Source organism: Cynara cardunculus, unplaced genomic scaffold (assembly GCF_001531365.2).
Source record: "Cynara cardunculus var. scolymus isolate 2C unplaced genomic scaffold, CcrdV1 Un_Scaffold_555, whole genome shotgun sequence".
Taxonomy (NCBI): Eukaryota; Viridiplantae; Streptophyta; class Magnoliopsida; order Asterales; family Asteraceae; genus Cynara; species Cynara cardunculus.
Genome location: NW_020200587.1, coordinates 134696 through 153526, shown reverse-complemented (window position 1 = coordinate 153526; position 18831 = coordinate 134696). Strand labels below are relative to the sequence as shown.

Sequence of the window (18831 nt, the reverse complement as noted above, 5' to 3'; positions counted from 1 at the left end):
TAAAATCGTATTATAACATCGACAGAGACAAATAATAAAATAGAACATTAAAACCGAGATATGTCTCACTGCATTGCGCAAGTACTATTCTAGTATACAGTAAATAGAACAAATAAACTCATACACCTTACTCACATTTATTGAGGTTTGAACTTCTGATCTCCTAAGAAACCAAAGATTCACATACCTAAGTATTGGGATGAATTTTCTTCCATTTGTATAAACTTCCAATTCTTGTATCCGTGTCCACTTTTTTGATTATTAACTGGTAGATCATGTACAATTAAGTGGACGTCAACTTATACAGTTATTTGGAGACTCGTTATCAGGTAAAACTAATACGAAATTAGTTATATATATGTAGGAATTAAGAGAACATAATTAATAATTACTTTTTGATTTATGTTTTTCAATTTAAAGATTCGGAAACATGATTTCACACAACTCTAACGGACGTGAATGTGTGGATTCCAAAACAACGTTGCTTAATTTCTTTTATATGAACGTAATATCGGCATAGATATTACTTGTTGTCTCGTTATCTTTTCGAAATCGATAACAGATTTCAAAAAGGACGGCTTTGATTTTGAATTTCTTCGTATGAGGCTAAACCAATGAATTTTGTGAGATGTTTTCATGGTCATTAGAGAGGGTCGAATCAGATATAACATTCGTAAACAAAATATTTAATTTAATAAGAATTAAACAAAGAATATATTTTCAAACTTAAAAGAATAAAATAATCAACCAGATATAGTCAAAATATATCATAATTAAGAGGACCTACAACAATTATTTTTCGACTTATAGAACGAAAATAATTAATTGCCCTAAGATATGAAATTGGTTTAAATTTGAAACCCATGTCATGTTAAAGAACGAGATCGAGATTCAAACAAAAACGATACATTTTACGAAAACGTGAAAGACACATAAATAAACAACCATTAGATGTGATACTATTTATGAATGATATGACGGAAAAAATACAAGGGTGGTGCCTGATTGATTTGAATTTAGTCTCCAATATTCCAAAACGTCTGAAGGTCTCAGGTTCAAATTCAAGAAAAAATAAAAATCCTATTATAGCTACAGAGGTTCAAATGTGATAACTCCAGACTACTCACAAAGCTGATGAATCAGCCTGGAATTAGTGAGCTTACGTAACAGGTTGGATATTCAGGTTAATAAAAAAATCAATTATTAAAATTAAATAAGTATTTTCTTGAAGTGAAAACACTTTGTTATCTATACTATATTATAAAGCATTTGACAAAAACTCTTAAAAATCATTTTTATGCATGAAGTACCGTTTATTGATGCATATTACTTAAAATTCAAGATTACACGTAACTTATGCGTAAGTATAACTTATTAAAGATTCAGGTTTGAATTCGTATAACTAACTTCAGATAAACATAATCAAATAGAGGATAAACATTTCAGTTTAAAAATAAAAAAAAACTAAAATATAATTAAGATAATCATTGACTTCTAACAAAATACTTAATTACTATATTTATAAAAAATTATATTATTAAACCAAAAATAAAAAAAAATAAATTAAAGAAATACACAAAAAAAAACTTTTAAATAGTTAGTTTGGTACTAATATTAATATTTTTTTTATAACATATTCATATTTATATTTTATTTAAAAATAAAAACATTATCGATTTTTCAAAACCACATAAAATCATATTATAATATCAACTAAGAAAAAACGAAACATTAAAAATTGAAATGTGTCTTACTATATTGTATGATTAACTTTCTAATTTATTAAAATATACATATAAACAATCATTCATTTATGTAAAGACAGATTTTAAAAATGTTGAGTTTGGGTCCTCCACGTGTCTAGCAGAAATGATTTCATGGCCCAATCATACGACCACCACCATCTCGTCTTCTTCATATAAACGGTTGCTGTTTCGTGGCCTCCAACCGCCGCAGCCTTGCCATTTTAGAATTCGCCGCCGTTGGATGCCACCGCCGGAAGTCCAACGGCACCACCACATCCATTAAACTTCATACCTTATTCAATTTCTCTGGATGGAAACGCCAATGCACTTCCATTAATCAAATTACGAAATATACTGATGTTGTTGCTTTGTGATGCAACGATGGGTGGCGGAGATTCCGATGCCGTCGTTTACCTTCACGGAGATCTGGATTTCACGATAGCCGAAGCTCAATGTTTGCCGAACATGGACGTATTCACGCAACGCGTTCGACGTTGCTTAAACGCCTTCGACTCTTGCAAACCACCTGTACCACCGAAGAGGAAAGTAACACCGCACCGCCATAAAATGGTCACGTGTGACCCGTACGTCACAGTCTGTCTCGCCGGTGCCACCATCGCTCGGACGCGCGTGATCCCTAACTCCCAAGACCCTGTCTGGGACGAGCATTTCGTTACGCCAGTCGCGCATCCGGTAACACATGTGGAGTTTCAGGTGAAGGATAATGATGTATTCGGTGCGGAATTGATCGGTGTGGCCTCAATCTCGGCCGAGAGGATAAAATCCGGTGAGCTAATCGACGATTGGTTCTCAATTATTGGTCCATTTGGTAAACCCCCAAAACCTAATGCCTCAATTAGGTTACAGATCCAATTTACGTCATGTGATGATGCCGAGAGGAAGGATAAATCATTCGACGGCGAGGAGTTGTTTTGCTTGAGAGATAGTTATTTTCCGGTGAGAGGCGGCGGAAATGTGACTCTGTATCAGGATGCACATGTTGTGGAAGGCCAGTTACCGGAGATTGAATTGGGCGGAGGAGGAGGAGGAGAAGAAGAAGAGGGTGTAAAGTGTAATTTTTATAAGCAGAGGGGGTGTTGGGAAGATATATGTCATGCTATATTAGAAGCCCATCATTTGGTGTATATTGTTGGGTGGTCAATTTACGACAAAGTGAAGTTGGTTAGAGAGCCAAATGCTCCATTGCCAAATGGTGGAGATTTGACGCTTGGGGAGTTATTGAAGTACAAATCAGAAGAAGGGGTCAGAGTTTTGTTGCTTGTTTGGGATGACAAGACTTCACACAATAAATTCTTCATTAAAACGGTATGTATATATATCCATTTCTCTATTCGATTAGTAAGTTGTTAAAGTGCTACTTGCAAAAATATTCCTACAAACAGGTAAATAGCAAGTGCACAAGCCGGGGAGTATGGTCGGATAAGTCAAATAAAGGTGGGCCCGGTTAGGAAGTCAAATATAATAGCCTATGTGACTAAGACCATCCACATCCCTGCAATCCATTTACACTTTCAATTGTGCCACATCAGCTTTTGCAATTATCCTCCACACACCTGCAATTCACCTACAACACTTTCAACTGTGCCACATCACCTACACTTTCAAAAGTGGTCCCCACTACAACATTTATTAACTATTTATAAATTATTTATATATACATTCTAATTATTTTTTAATTAATAACATGTTTTATTTTAATTCAATGTTAATTAAAACGATTAATATATGATATAATTTTATATATTAGATTATAATTTTATGTAATTATAAAATTTAATGTTTAAAATAATTTAATTTATTATATAATTAATGTAATTAAAAATATATTAACATTATTAATTTATAAAATTAATTGTTTTGTATAAAAATAGTTTATTTAAATAATTAAAAGAAAGAAAAATAAAATTAGAGGAAAGGGGTGGCCCACGTGGCTTTCAAATTGACTTGCAAATTTTGCAAGGTTTTTCTTACTTGGCAATCCATACTCTGACAAAAGTTGATTTGCAATTGTGTTTGCATGCCCCATGTGGGTGGCCTAACCAACTTACCTGAAATAGAAAGTATGAACTGGTGAATGCAACCGGAGAGAGAACAAATAAAAAAGAAGATAAGTTAGCGTTTGTTTTTTAAGAGGAGGTGAAGTTTGAAGTCTGATTTTACTTATGATTTTTAAGAGATGGTGCTGAAGTTTGAAAGCTGAATTAGTCAGTTTGTTTTTGTAAGCTGACAGTCTGAAATCTGAATCAATAGTTTGCTTTTGTAACCAATAAAACATATGAATATGTAAAATTTCTGATTTCACTTATGTTTATGTTCCCAAAATTTCTTTAATTCTTCCTTCTCCTCTAGATCAAGCCTTCCATCCTTAATCTCCACTCTCATCCCACCACATCAACCACCATCCACCACCACTCCTCTAAACTCCAACGCCCAAATCCACTTCTAAAATCAAAACAATCTCCATCATGATGAAAACTACAGTGATGAAAATACCTTGATTTACGAGGATAAAGATGCACAACTACTGGTTTGCATAGGAACGAAAACACATAGCGGCAAAAACCCACTTGATTCACAAGGATAAAGGTGCACAACTACTGGTTTGCACAGGAACAAAAACACACAGTGGCAAAAACCACAGTGAAGAAAACCCTCTTGATTTGGATCTGATTTGGGTCGATTTGCGATAGAGGTGATGGAGGGTGAAGTCGATCGATTGAGACGGTGAGGAGGGTAAAGTCGATCAATTAAGAGGGTGAAGTCGATCGAATGATAGAAGTAGAAATCGGTTCTCGGGATAGTCTTCAGGATTAAGAGGAAAATAAGTGGCTAGGTTATCACTTAATTTTTATGAGGAAAATAAGTGACAAGTGGCTCTGAAAAGAAAAAAAAACAAACGGTCTGAATTGGCTTATGTCTGACCGAATCAGACATAAGTGGTAAAATAAGAGTTTTTTTTTAAAAACAAACACGTCTTTCACTTCATGATGATAAATACTTCAGATGGTTCTCTGTGCAGGAAGGAGTGATGGAAACTCACGACGAAGACACTCGGAAGTTTTTCAAACACTCGTCTGTACACTGCGTGCTGTCTCCACGATACGCGAGTACTAAGCTTAGTATTATTAAGCAACAGGTATGCTTATACGACCACTTTTCCGATTCTAGCTTACTTAATTCACACTGTTTTCCTGTTAGATTATTACCAAGGACATTCCAATCTTTTTGGAGGCTCTTGTACACCTAAAGCTTTTGATATAACAAAGATGCATATGCGTTAAGCTCAAAAAAGAGCTCAACCCAAACAGTATATTAACAATCTAAACCAAAAGCTAAACGATCTAATAACTTTAAACTATCTTACACAAAAACAACAACCTTTAAATAAACCGCAAACAATTTGAAGACCTTAACATAAGTCATAAAAGAAATTGAATCGACTTGCTCTACTTGTGGACCTCGAATACAACTATACTTTAATGCGTTACTCAAGATAGAGCGTTTTTGATAACTTGAAACTATTTGCATCATATATATTCTGATGATGACATTCTACGTCTCTTCAAAAGAGTGTAAAAGATGGTAAATTTCATATTTGTCGTATTTACTCAAAAAACGACTATAGACTGGTCTTTGGACTAGCGGCACCCTGGTTAACGACGATTTGATGCTTGCACATGATACAGGTCGTTGGGACCCTATATACGCATCATCAGAAATGTGTTATAGTGGATACACAAGCCCAGGGAAATTACAGGAAGATATCTGCTTTTATTGGAGGTTTGGACCTATGTGATGGACGCTATGACACACCAGAGCATCGTTTATTTCGTGATCTTGACACTGTATTTGAAAACGATTTTCACAATCCAACGTTTTCTGTAAGTCTATAAATTATATAAATTAGACTCTTGTACCTTTTTAGGGTATTAAATGAACAAACGACACGGACTAGACTAGACTAGACAGGACATGACAGTACGAGTAAAAGTAAGGTAGGTGGGTCAAATAACTGTGGAACGTTTTAGAGCTTCAATTTGAAATGGGTAGTTTAGTAATTTTTCAATCTTTGTCACGTCTCCCTAATTTTTGTTCCATCTATTTTCGTGTTTTGTCCCACTCGGTCCTTTTCTTGTCCTAGTTTAATGTCTCATCGAATGTGGAACAACAAGTTTTTGTCCAGTCTTGTCTTGTCCTGTCCTACCCTGTCCTGTTTACTAAACACACTCAATGTCATGGTTGCACATTTAACCTTGAGACTATATGCCATGCCTTATGATCCCTCCACAATAGTCAGGTACAAAGGCTCCAAGGGAACCATGGCATGATCTACATTGCAAAATTGATGGTCCTGCTGCATACGATGTCCTCACAAACTTTGAACAAAGATGGAGAAAAGCCACAAAATGGTCTGAACTTGGACGCCGTTTCAAAAGAATATCTCATTGGCATGAAGATGCGTTACTCAAGATAGAGCGTATTTCATGGATACTAAGTCCTTCATCGGAACTTCCAACTGATGATCCAGCATTATGGGTTTCAGAGGAGGAGGATCCCGAAAACTGGCATGTTCAGGTTCATTATTCTGCAGCGTATACCAAAAAACGTCTTCTTTTTTCTTCAAACTCTTGAGCCTGTTTGATTTGTCGTTGTTTCTTATGTTCACAGGTTTTCCGGTCAATTGATTCTGGTTCTTTGAGAGGATTCCCGAAAGATGTTCAAGAAGCTGAACTTCAGGTTTATTTTTGTTATAAAGAAGTTTCACTGGGCTATGTAGGAGAATAGCCTTTAGATAGATTTTCTCTTAAATGCATAAACCCTTCTGAAAGATTTTGAGGCATTCTTGTGTTCGAAAGAGACATTCTTCTGTTAGCACTACGACACAATCGGGTTTATAGGACGCCAACAACATTTAAGTGTCACAATAGACGCTTTAGAGGATAAGTTTTTATGACCAAACAATAAAGCATCATATCTTAAAGTGTTGTAATAAGTTTATAGGACGCTTTTAAATGCATCTTAACAAGTTTTTTAGGCATTCTTAATAGAAAACGTCGTATTAGCTATTTTATAGGACACTTTTGAGAAGTGTACCATGAATACATCTTTTTATAAGACAATTTTTTCAAGTATTGTCCTATAAAATAGCTAATATGACGCCTTTGTTTTAAATATGTCCTAAAAAACTTGGTAAGACGCACAAAAAACGTCCTATAAATTTATTACTACACTTTTAGATGGGATGCTTTATTTTTTCGTCCTATAAGCTAAGTCATGTGAAAAGTCATCTATTAGGACACCTAGCCATTTTTTGCATCCTATAAACCAATTTTATTGTAGTGTAGGGCAGAGGCATATGGTTAGGTGTTCTTAAATCTGTCAAAAGGTCATGCATTTAAAAAAAATCTATGAGGATGTTTATCCTCCTAAATAACTCAAGTTTCCCCGAGTTGTAAGTAGTTGACAAGCAGTGCTCAATCTTAATGCTTTCACTTGTTGTAGAATCTAGTCTGCGCAAAAAATCTTGTGATCGATAGAAGCGTTCAGAAAGCATACATTCGAGCCATAAGGTCCGCCAAGAACTTCATCTATATCGAGAATCAATATTTTCTTGGGTCATCATATGCATGGCCATCCAATAAAGATGCAGGTTTACACACTTCCTACCTTAAAAGTTCCATCTAATGTTTACGTGTTAGTTAGCGTATCTAGTCCTCGTCTCTACTGCAACATAATTTAACTCCATTATGTAAGATCCCAAGTGGGCGAACTAAGGTTGCCTTAAAAGGGATCGGATACCTCCCGTATCAGATACATTTTGAAACCATGAGTCAAAGTGTGGACAAAGTGGACAATATATGGTATGGTTGGTCGGGGATGTTACAATTGGTATAATTTATCATAATATAATTTATGTTGAAATTTCTAAAGTAGAGAATTTGTTGGAGTTGAATGTAATTCTTTTTAGAGATTTTAATTTAGAAAACCTGTTGGAGATGCTTTAAAGTTGCCTTATAAGGGAGTGGATACCTTTCCTATATCATATGCGTTTTAAAACTGTGACTGCACGTGTGGACAAAACAGACGATATCCGTTAAGGGTGGCCGGGGATGAAACACATTCTGAGCATCTAAACGATAACATTTACATTTGCATTAGGCTAGCTCTATTAGTCTTCTCCTAAAACCAAACCAACAAACTTAGGGGCCCGTTTACCAAAAGCTATCAAGGTAAGTGCTTACCATATGTCATTTACTTTACGGGGTGAGCATGGCAAGGAATGAGAATTTTACCTGTACGAGGCATAACAAGGGCCGAGATTCTCACCCGGTAAGTGAGAAGTGAGAGAGAGGACTCTTATCTGGTAAGCACTTGCCGGGTAAAAGAAGCTTACCAACAATCCATTTGATAGCCGAGAATATTACCCAATAAGGTAAGTGAGAATGGTGACTTTTACCGGTAAGCGCTTACCTTTATCATCAAGACGTTTGTGATCTCGTCTGTTACTTAACCCAAATCCATACTTTTTTTTTCCTATTGTTAGGTGCTGATCATTTAATTCCAATGGAGCTCGCGTTGAAGATTGCTAATAAGATAAGGGCAAATGAGCGGTTTTCAGTTTACGTTGTTATTCCTATGTGGCCTGAAGGTCATCCCAACTCTGTCGCCGTTCAACAAATTTTGTATTGGCAGGTACGGTGGCATTTGACTTTTTTATTTCATAACACTCAGAAGGAGCAATGGTCTATTTAGAATTTGACTTTGTCCCTTTTTGAGTGGGCGTGTTTGAGTCCTTTTTCAGCTAGACACAAACCGTCAAATCTATATATATATATATAGAAACCTTTCATATCTCTATAATGGCTTTTTAAAGACGGATTTAATGGGGTTTCACATATCCTAAAAAAAATGTTTTCATCAGGGACAAACTATGCAAATGATGTACGATATTATTGCTAAAGAGTTGAAGAGTTCGGAAGTTGAGAACGGACATCCACTGGATTACTTAAATTTTTACTGCCTCGGTAACCGTGAAGAATGCCCGGAAGAAGTGTCGACTTCAGGCATCTGTCACTCTTCAAATGCTCATTCGGTAAACATGCAACTTTTCGTACATATATTCTATTGTTTTATTGCTAGTTTATCGATTGTTAAGCATTCTTATAATGAACTGGCTTTATTATATCTTTGTGGTCGGTTTGAATGCGAAAATCTAGTTCCGTAATGATATGATATGGATCTTGACTTTAATGAGTAGGTTTTAGGCAACATCTTATTAGAACATTTGATGATTGACAAACAATATAATAAACACTTGGAGCCTGTTTGTCAACAGTTTAATGAGCTTAATGATACTCGCAGCTTATTTATCAGCTATACATGAGTGTTTGGTAATGGCTTAATGATATAAAAAGTGGCTTGTTTGGTAAGCTTCTAGGGGGGAAAAGCCAAGCTTCTAGGGGGGAAAAGCCAAGTTTTTCCAAACCTGACCCTCCCAAATGAAAAAAACACGGTCCTTCCATCTATGAAACTGCCCTACCAAACAAAAGCCCTGTCGATCTATACATGCAAAATTAATCCAATTCATACAGTCAGCTTTATCCATACATGACTTAATGGAAAATCAACCAAATAGCCCTTTAGCCAATTGAGTTGAAGAAAGCATGTGCCATTTAGAAGCACTTCTGCTGATTCCTCATTCAGACCATACATTGCGTGAGATTTACCTAGGGCCGTTTACTAAACGCTTACTTGGTAAGTGCTTACCGGATAAATTTTTTCATAGGATGGACATGACAAGGACCAAGAATCTTACCGGGTAAGAGCGATGAGAAGGATGGAGGGTCTTACCCGGTAAGTAAAGATGAAAACTCTCATCCAGGTAAGCGCTCACCCGGTAAATTGTTTCATTCAATGCGTTTTGATGTACTAAAATCTTACGCATCAAAATAAATTATAGTGTTGACTCGTATCAGTAAGCGCATTCGGGTGAACAGCCCCTTGGTTTCATTTGTTCTTCTTGTTCAGATGTTGAGGGATTTTGTCTTCTAACGTGTCCATCCATATGAATCTTATCTGTCCATTACCAACTCAAAACAAAAATATGAACATATTCGTAGATCATACCCGAATTTGAAACACTTATAGAACAGTGTTTAAGGATGTGTTTCATGTATATCTTCCAGGTTTCGGCGTCTTATAGATATGGAAGGTTCATGATATACGTACACGCTAAAGGAATGATCGTAGATGATGAATATGTGATATTGGGATCTGCCAACATTAATCAAAGATCCATGGCGGGTTCAAGAGATACCGAAATAGCCATGGGGGCTTATCAGCCTCATCACACATGGACTAACAAGAACCGACACCCCCGTGGTCAAGTTAGTATTCTCATTCTTACACTTCAATATTGTGGGCTAACTTCCTCTCTTTCACGCACTTTGCACAAATAGGAGGTCTTCACAGAAACAACCGCTCTACTTTTTTGAGCATAAGTCAGGTCTGTGTATATCACACCCACCCCAAATCTCACCTTCAAGTGAGATATACAGGGTCTGTTTGGTTTGGTTTTTTGAAAATTTCGTGATATTTTATTTTGGTCCAAAAGGGAAGGTTTCGGTTATGTTTCAGTTATGGAAGGAGCCTTGATGCATAAGGTCGCTCTTTCTTTTTCTCACACATTTTTTTGTAAGTCAGGGTCTTTACAGAAAAACTGCTCTACTTTTAGGTAGATGACAGGTCTGCGTACATCCACCTCCAAGTGGGACATACTGGGTTTGTTTGGTTTGATTCTTTTTCTTGGTTGAGAAGCTTATTAGAATTGAATGTAATTAATTGATCAGGTATACGGGTACAGAATGTCGTTGTGGGCCGAACACACAGCAATGATCGATGATGAATTTATGGAGCCCGAAAGCTTAGCCTGCATGCAAAGCGTAAACAAGTTGGCAGAAGATAACTGGAGAAAGTACACTTCTGATGATTTCAGTCCCTTACAAGGCCATCTTCTTAAATACCCGATCAAAGTCGATGCCAACGGAAAAGTAAGCCCGTTACCGAGACATGAACACTTCCCAGATGTTGGGGGTAAGGTTCTTGGTTCTCTAGCCAACCTCCCTACTGCTTTGACCACATAAAACTTCCCAGAGTTATCTGACTTTGACTTTTCAAACCATCGTATTTGTCATTTTGTCCAAAAAAAACCATTTTTTATACAGAAATACAAAAATGAACACTACCCTTTGAAAAAAATTCCTTTTTTGTGCATAACCAAAATCGTCTATTCTCTAAAACTATATCATTTATTCGGGATCTTTTCAAGAATCGGTTAATTTACAATAAAAGATAAAGTATGATGGTCCTATAAGTCGATGGCATGCCCGGTCTCGTGAAGATTTCCGTCTCCGAAACCGAAAAGTGTTGCTTGTGTCTATATCATATGTATATATAATATATTAGATCATGAACATTAGGATGATATGTTGATATATAGATTAATGAAGCATTTCAAGAAGGGGTATATTTGTAAATTGGGATGAGTTGTGCTTTTTTTGGCTTTTTTGTAAATTCCTATTTTGCCCATTGGCCTAGTGTTTACCCACTTCAAAGTCTTGGCCTTTTGATGACAAAAAGTGTATGACGGGTGTTTTTGGGATTGTTTATTTAAAACAGTTTATGTTTTTCTAAAAAATGCTTATCAATTTATTATAAGTCAGTAAGGTTCAATTTTTTCAAAAACTCCTTACTATCGGTTTGGTACCGGTATAAACTGTTTATCCAAACACTCAAAAGTGTATATTACCGGTATCACACCGAAATAAGTCAATAAGTTGTTTTTATAAGTAATCCCAAACACCCCTAAGAAGGGAGGGCGACTTGTTGATTTAGAAGTTCTATATTCAAGTTTCATGATGAGATATTTTCGGTTAGAAAGCGTACCTTTTCGAATACTTTAGATATACGTTTACATCCAATAAAAGACAAGAAAACGCCTTTAATCAAAAGGCCAAAGAGGTTTTTGCACTACTATGTGTCACTCACTATGCTAATGGAAACCAGGTTCGACAGTTGGATAGAGTAAGAAAACAACTAAATAAAAATGAGTAATTGCTAAACCCTAAAAATTAAGCATTAAAATCACAGGGGTGGTGCCTGATTGGTTTGAGTTGGACCTCCAAAGGTCAAAAGTACCAGGAAGTCTCAGGTTCAAATCCAATGATGAATAAAAATCTCTTTGTGGCCACGGAGGTTCAAATGCGGTGACTCCGGGCTATCTATAAAGCAGGTGGTTGCCCTGAGATTAGTCGAACTAAGGACTGAAACATGCTTAACACGGCGTTTGACACAAGGCTTGTGCAACGAATGCATCGCTTTGTTTGGATCCGTTATAATTGTCGATAACATGTGAAGCTCAGTTCAGATAGATCCCCAAGTTAAGACGTAGCGACGGACTCGTTGTTTATATTTTTCTACACTAAGTTGGTGTTAAAATTTGTAATATTATTATCGTCTTCATCTTTTTTACTTGGTTATTGGCCCTTTTCTTCAAGTACAAACGAGCCATATTATGATGGTTGAGGCTAGCGGGGGCATGATATTGAAACGCATACCTATATTATATTTGCGCAAAGTCACCCCGTCTATTATTCTTAGTAATTTCAACATTTGTGATGTAGATGATAGGGTCGAAGAGGAACTAAACCAACCCACCAAACCAAATCCAATATATCCTGCGTGGAGGTGGGTTGGGAGGTAGTACGATCTACGCATACCCGACCTTTACCTTAACAAGTAGAGTGGTTGTTTCTGTAAAAACCACTAACCAGTGGAAAATGTATGAAAACAAAAAATACAAATAAGCTAAAACCCAACTAAATACCATACATAAACCAAACAAACCAAGTAAATTGCACATGAGCTAAAAACCCGACTAGTTACCAGATATAAACCAAATAAACCCAGTAAATCCCACGCGTAGGCAGATTCAAAGGGTAAGATATATATATAACATTTGGATTCATGTACAATCAAAGCTATTATTGTTCATCTACTTTATTTATTTAACACCAAAACTATTTACAAATCACAAGAAGAGTGTGTGCTGTTCTTAAGTAGCAAATACATAACTTCTGCAGATTTTTCTTACCTCATAAGAGTGGAAACATGTGATCATCATCATCATCATCATCCATGTCTAGATATTTGAAGCCAAGATTGCCAATATTCCCATTTAGATCCTGATACTTGAAGGATGGACTCACATAGCATTTCATTTCATGAAACAGATTCAAATTGTCTACAAGTTTGTGGAACACATTGCACCCACAACACTGCATTTCAACCAAAACCAACATATGATTAGCAATACTCTGTTTAGCCCGACACCAAGATCATGCACAAGAGAATGACCGTCGAAACAAGAAAGATATGGTCGTTAGCAAGCATCACGCGAGTCTAGCGTGAAATAGTTGTACCATGTGAGAAAAAACATGCTTTACAACATTCACAGAGGAAAAAGTACTGGTAGAGGTAAGGTCAGTATACATCCTACCCTTGCAGGTTCTACTTCATGTGGGATTACTGATTTATGTGCTTGTTTAGTTTGGTTTACAATGGATGATGTTTGTTGCTTATAATCTATGCAATGCGCTCCGTGTCTTCTTTCAATTACATGTATCATGTATGCATATCTAAAAATCCAATAGGAAATTCTTTTTCAATTATATGTATGCATATCCAGCACCCTAATCAACACAATAATCAGGATTTGGACGGGACAAGACTGAACAAAAGTGAGGTGCGTAGTTAAAAGAATTGTTGAAGATTTGACATGGGTAGTTTAGTAATTTACCAATCTTGTCCCATCTCCCTGATCTTTGTCCCGCTCAGTCTTGTCTTGTCTTTGTCTAATCTTTTGGGAAGAAACTGTCTAATTTTTGCACCAAATTTGGGACAAAAGGTTTTGTTTTGTCCCGTCCCCCATACCAAACGCAGAAGGGTCTACGTACATCTCACCTCCAGATCCCAGTTTGGGTGGGATATATTGGGCTCGTTTGGTTTGGTTTAGTCCTCGAAGATCAAGCATTTTTACCTTTCCAATTAGCAAATTAAAGTCGCATTCATTTATATTGTTCCCTATTCCCGTCCTTGATTTCATGGGTCTCATCTTTATTTCTACCCACATCAAGTAAACAAGACCTAAAAGGGCCAAAACTACCACTTCATTCGTCACACCATATGTATTGACCCACAAAACGAACATTTTAAATGACCATAACGAATTGGACCCAATCTAGTTAAAGTGAGTGATTCTAGATTCCTGAAGTTCGGTTTTGCTTCTTTCAAAGATACGATTGAGAATATCAGCAAGTTCAATGTTTCCCATGGGCCAAAAGTAAAACATGACACAAAAGATCATCAAGTGCTTACGACTTGTCATCAGCAAACCAAACGAACCTTGTAAATCTCAAGGAGAGATAGGGGCTAAGAGGGGTAGGATGTATGCAGACCTTTCCTCTAGCCCATGCGGTAAAAAAGGTTGTTTCCATGAAGATCCTGACTTGCAAAACAAAAATCAAAACAAGCGAGCAAGCTACAAGTGACGGTGTGTGCAAACGAGCAACGGGTATACCCACAACTACTAGTACAGTAAGAAAAACTAAGACTATCGGCATCTCCAATCAAACAATTCCTCATGGGCATCTAATAAATCAAAGATAAGAGAGTCGTAAAACATGAAGCACGAATACCTGAACGAAAACCGTGCCATCAGTATAAGCGTGGGGATTTATTGCGCGAGTTGTTCTTTGACCACACACATTACAAGTAAAAGCAACACGCATACGACGTCTTGGAGATTTGGTGAAAAGAGACCACGGAAACGTGGAGATTTTCTCGGTGCTCGATTCGCACTCTCCACCCACAGGCACCGAAGGACCTTCCATACCAGATCCTGTAGTCCAACCCCTAACATTTGCTGCACTCAAAACTAATCCCATAGCATCATCCTGCATAATTTTACCCCAAAAAAGGAAACCACAAATGAATCAAAACAATATTTTCCCCTCAATTTTTCTGTCAGTTAAGTTGAATACACATCAATCAACACACAATCAGCATAATATTCTCCCCCAAATTCATGATTGAAGCAGAAAACTAACAAACAATTGAGCAAATCATGCAAATACCCGTTAAGATAAAGGGTAGAATTCGAAAACTAACAGGGTACCTAACTTTGCAATCGATCCAAGTACTTAAAATTGAAAACCCTAATCATGATTGTATACGTAAATTGCAAGTAAATTGATTGATGATTACCTTGGAGAAAGTTCGGTTGGTGGAAATTGGGACAATACTCGCATCATTGGACTCTGATCGCAGATCAGAATCATTGTCATTATCTGAAACCACAAATGAAGAAAAAAAATCCTTATTTTTTGGGGAAAAAACAACCAAAAGGTACTCCGAAACATAAAAAAAATCCAAAATTGCTTACTCTTGGAAGAAATTGGGAAGCGAAGGAGTCTTTTCCCAAAAGGGTTTTTGGATCTTGGTGAGAAAAATTGAAGGGGTGTAGGAGAAGAGGATACGATTGTTACAGATGAAGCTAGGGTTTCCATGATTGTGAGAGTAAAAGGAATCACAGAAGAACCAGATGAAGGTGAAGGAGAGAAGATGAAATTGGTGGGAGTTTCTAGAATCTGGAGATGGTATAAACTGTAGTAGATGAAGAAATCAAATTTTGAAATTTGGGGAAAAAAGGAAGCTGTGATTGTTGCACAAACTGGTGGTCATGTATGAATGGCAGTTAGCTTGAGATTCTTGACCACCATTAAGAAGCCTAATCCTCTTGTTTATGGAAATTCTGTTTGGAATTGCTTATTTAAAACAAATTATGTTTTTTTATACAATGTTTATTGACTTATTATAAGTTAGAATGATTTAACTTTTTTAAAAACTTCTTATTATCAGTTTGACACTGGTATAAGTTGTTTATCCAAATACTAAAAGATGCTTATCTTCGGTGTTATACCTTAATAAGTCAATAAGTTGTTTTTATAAGCAATCATAGACACCAAACATTATAAAAATTGGTGATTTTATTTTTTTTAAAATTAAATGTTATTATTTATTAATCAAATTATATTTCTAATTTTGTTTAGATTAATTATATAAATAATAGGTTTACGATAAAGCCTACTTTTGGTATAGATCTCAATACAATGGAAATTATATGAAATTGAAGTTGAATCTGTTTTTTTTTTTTTTTGTGACTGGTTTGAGTCGAAAATTTTCAAAATAAATTACAGTTATCACTGATATAATAATTGACTAATTATTTTATCACCGATTTTTAAGGGTCAAAAGGTTACAGCTTTTCGATGACGTTAGAGTTGTAGCAGGGCGTGCTATTACAACTTATAAAATATTGCCAAAATGATGTTATTTAAGTTATGCTTGTGGGTTAATCATGTGGTTGTGTCTAAATGCCTTTCATTGACAAAAGATCTGTCATTTACTTTTTTTTACTGATAATGGCATATATTTGCACGTGTTGCAAATATGAACAGTAATTCTTATTGGATGTCTTACATTTGATCAGTTTCGTCCTTGGTGACCTGGCTATAACGATTTCCTAGTCATCTATATGATTTTGAACTACAAGGGTTCGTCAAACCATATTCAGCCGTTATAGCAGCTAAGAAATGAATCGTTGTTTTTTCAACTCTGCACTGTTTATGGGGTATCTTGGTCTCTTACACAAGACATCGGACATACCCTTAAATTTCACGATCACGTAACAACTTTAACTGTGACGTAGCAAATGAAATAACCCACAAATGAAAAAAAATCCACTTCACTGCGTTTTTTTCATTTTCAGTATTTTTCCAACGTTCAACTCAAGAATCTCTTATCCTACGTGATCTACTACAAGAAGGAACAAAAGGAGAGATTTAATCCACTTTGACAACTCGAAACAATCCAAATGGGTCTTTTATTTATATATATAGAGAGAGAGAGATGTTGGTTATTATACAACCCTTGACATTTGTGCAACCAATACAACCTAATCTCAACCGTTCATTTCATTTGATTAATATGTGATTTCATAGAAGTTTTGATTGTTTCATAATATAAAGTATTGATCATAATTAATGAAACATATTCATCTTCCATAAATATTCAAATCATAATAAATGAACTCTCATCATTTTCATAAATATCTTAATTTATTGGGTTGCATTGGTTGTACAAATGCGATGAGTTATATTTGAAACAAACTCTATATATATATATACTACCATAATTGTTTTGTACATGTTTAGAGGCATGAATTGTCGTTCTAGAATAGGAAAAATTCAAAACGATCTCTATAATCCTTATCTGGGGTCTGATGATCATAACATGAGTACTTCACGAGCCACTGTTTTACTTGTTGGCTCGACCCTTACTGCGTCGTTGGTACTTTTTGGTGTGGATGGCTTTATCATCATGAATGTTGATTCGACTTCTTTTGTTTAGCTTGTCAGGCGTTAGAATGTTTGACGAGGTGCCTTAACGTTGAGCAATTTCCTTTAAAGTTGTCTTGGTCCAAGATATACCCTTGACTTCTCACCTTACAGATCTCTTTAACAACACTCGATTTTCATTAAGCTATCTAGACATTACAATTTATTAATAATACGTTACATGAGAAAAAATATGGAGAGTAACGTTGATGCCGTACAGAAACAAAAAATTATTGTTAAGGGCAAAAATGGACATTTTGCAAAACGAAAACATTAAAGGATGTGTTTGGTTTGTTGATTCTGACAAAATCTGTTGGGGTGTTCAAAAACCCGACCACCCAACTCAACCCAATGTGAAATAATCTAACCTAAAGCAAACCGATGTCTAGTCGAGTTGTAAAATTTTCAGACTATAGATATTGGATTGAAATTAGGCTACAGTTATATGAACCCAACCGATGAACATGGTGTCTTTTTATTTCTTGGATTTAATATTATTGTTAAATTCTCGTTATATGCACATAAACAATTACACTATCGCGTACCCATTTCATATACATATATTTTTAATCTATTCTCCATCTCTATATAACTCGTTGTATCAGTAAATATGAACTTATATCTGCAAATTGAAAAAAAAAACAGTTGAATGTAATATACTTAAGGTATAAGAAGTATGGATAAACTGTATCAAATTATTGATGATGAAAAATGAATTATGAATAGAAAAAACAACATATTCAAGGTTAAGAAAATATTTTGATACACCAAAGTATCAACCCGACTAACCCGTATGGTTTTGATTGGATAAAAAAATTTCAAACTGCAAACATTAAATTAAGTTATTCAAATATTTTTAACATGATCAACCCAACTCATCAACACGCATAATCAATTCTATTGACCTAATTTCTTAGGCCTATTTGGTTGACAAAGATGGTGGTAAGTAAATTTACCGAAATTCTTAAAATTTTGTGAATGCATTAATCATCTAATTATTACGTAAACACATATAATTCAGTTACATGACGAAAGAACATATGAAAATGGAAGTTACGTTGAGAAGCATAAAAAGAGATATGGACCGTTAATCAATTTTAATCTCACCTCCACCCATGAATTGCTTTTATCACAGGAATTGATCCGATTCATCTCGATGCACTACATTAGTATTGATCTTTAATTAGGATTGATTCAAAGATAAAGATCAATTTTTTACATTCCTTACAGTAACTTTCATTCTTACCATTTCCCAACCCTCGGTTACATCATATTCACAAATGTTCAAATGACGGAAAGTAACATTTATTCAAAGATTAATTGATAAATAATTTTAATAATAAGTATTTTTAGTATATTTAATAAAAAATTAATTTTAATAACAAGAGTGGTGTATGATTGGTTTGAGCTTGGCTCCAAAGGTCAAAAGTACCTGGAGGTCTCAGGTTCAAATCCAAAGAGAAATAAAAATTTTCTTATGGCCACGGAGGTTCAAATGCGGTGACTCCGGACTATCTGTAAAGCAGGTGGTCGTCCTGGGATCAGTCGGC

At 35.5% G+C, this 18831-nt stretch overlaps 2 protein-coding genes across 4 annotated transcripts; one reads left to right on the top strand and one right to left on the bottom strand.

The window, feature by feature from the left end:
• The first annotated feature begins 2016 nt into the window (after positions 1-2016).
• On the top strand, positions 2017-11194 carry LOC112501781 (phospholipase D delta-like). Of its 3 annotated transcripts, XM_025105499.1 has the most exons (11): positions 2017-3071; positions 4786-4902; positions 5061-5076; positions 5436-5647; positions 6060-6341; positions 6435-6503; positions 7269-7416; positions 8311-8459; positions 8689-8859; positions 9953-10153; positions 10616-11194. In XM_025105499.1, exons 1-11 carry the CDS (start codon positions 2103-2105, stop codon positions 10907-10909), a joined length of 2628 nt encoding a protein of 875 aa, XP_024961267.1. In that variant the 5' UTR covers positions 2017-2102; the 3' UTR covers positions 10910-11194. The 3 variants fall into 3 exon arrangements, with proteins under 3 accessions (XP_024961267.1, XP_024961269.1, XP_024961268.1); XM_025105501.1 differs by lacking the exon at positions 5061-5076 and having other exon boundaries at positions 5453-5647; positions 8689-8819; positions 9928-10153; XM_025105500.1 differs by lacking the exon at positions 5061-5076 and having other exon boundaries at positions 5453-5647.
• Positions 11195-12716: 1522 nt separating this feature from the next.
• On the bottom strand, positions 12717-15599 carry LOC112501793. Its single transcript, XM_025105518.1, has 4 exons — positions 15268-15599; positions 15090-15172; positions 14522-14779; positions 12717-13102 (listed from the first exon to the last, which is right to left on the bottom strand). The coding sequence occupies exons 1-4, from the start codon at positions 15389-15391 to the stop codon at positions 12920-12922; spliced, it is 648 nt and encodes a 215-aa protein (XP_024961286.1). The 5' UTR covers positions 15392-15599; the 3' UTR covers positions 12717-12919.
• Positions 15600-18831: the final 3232 nt, after the last annotated feature.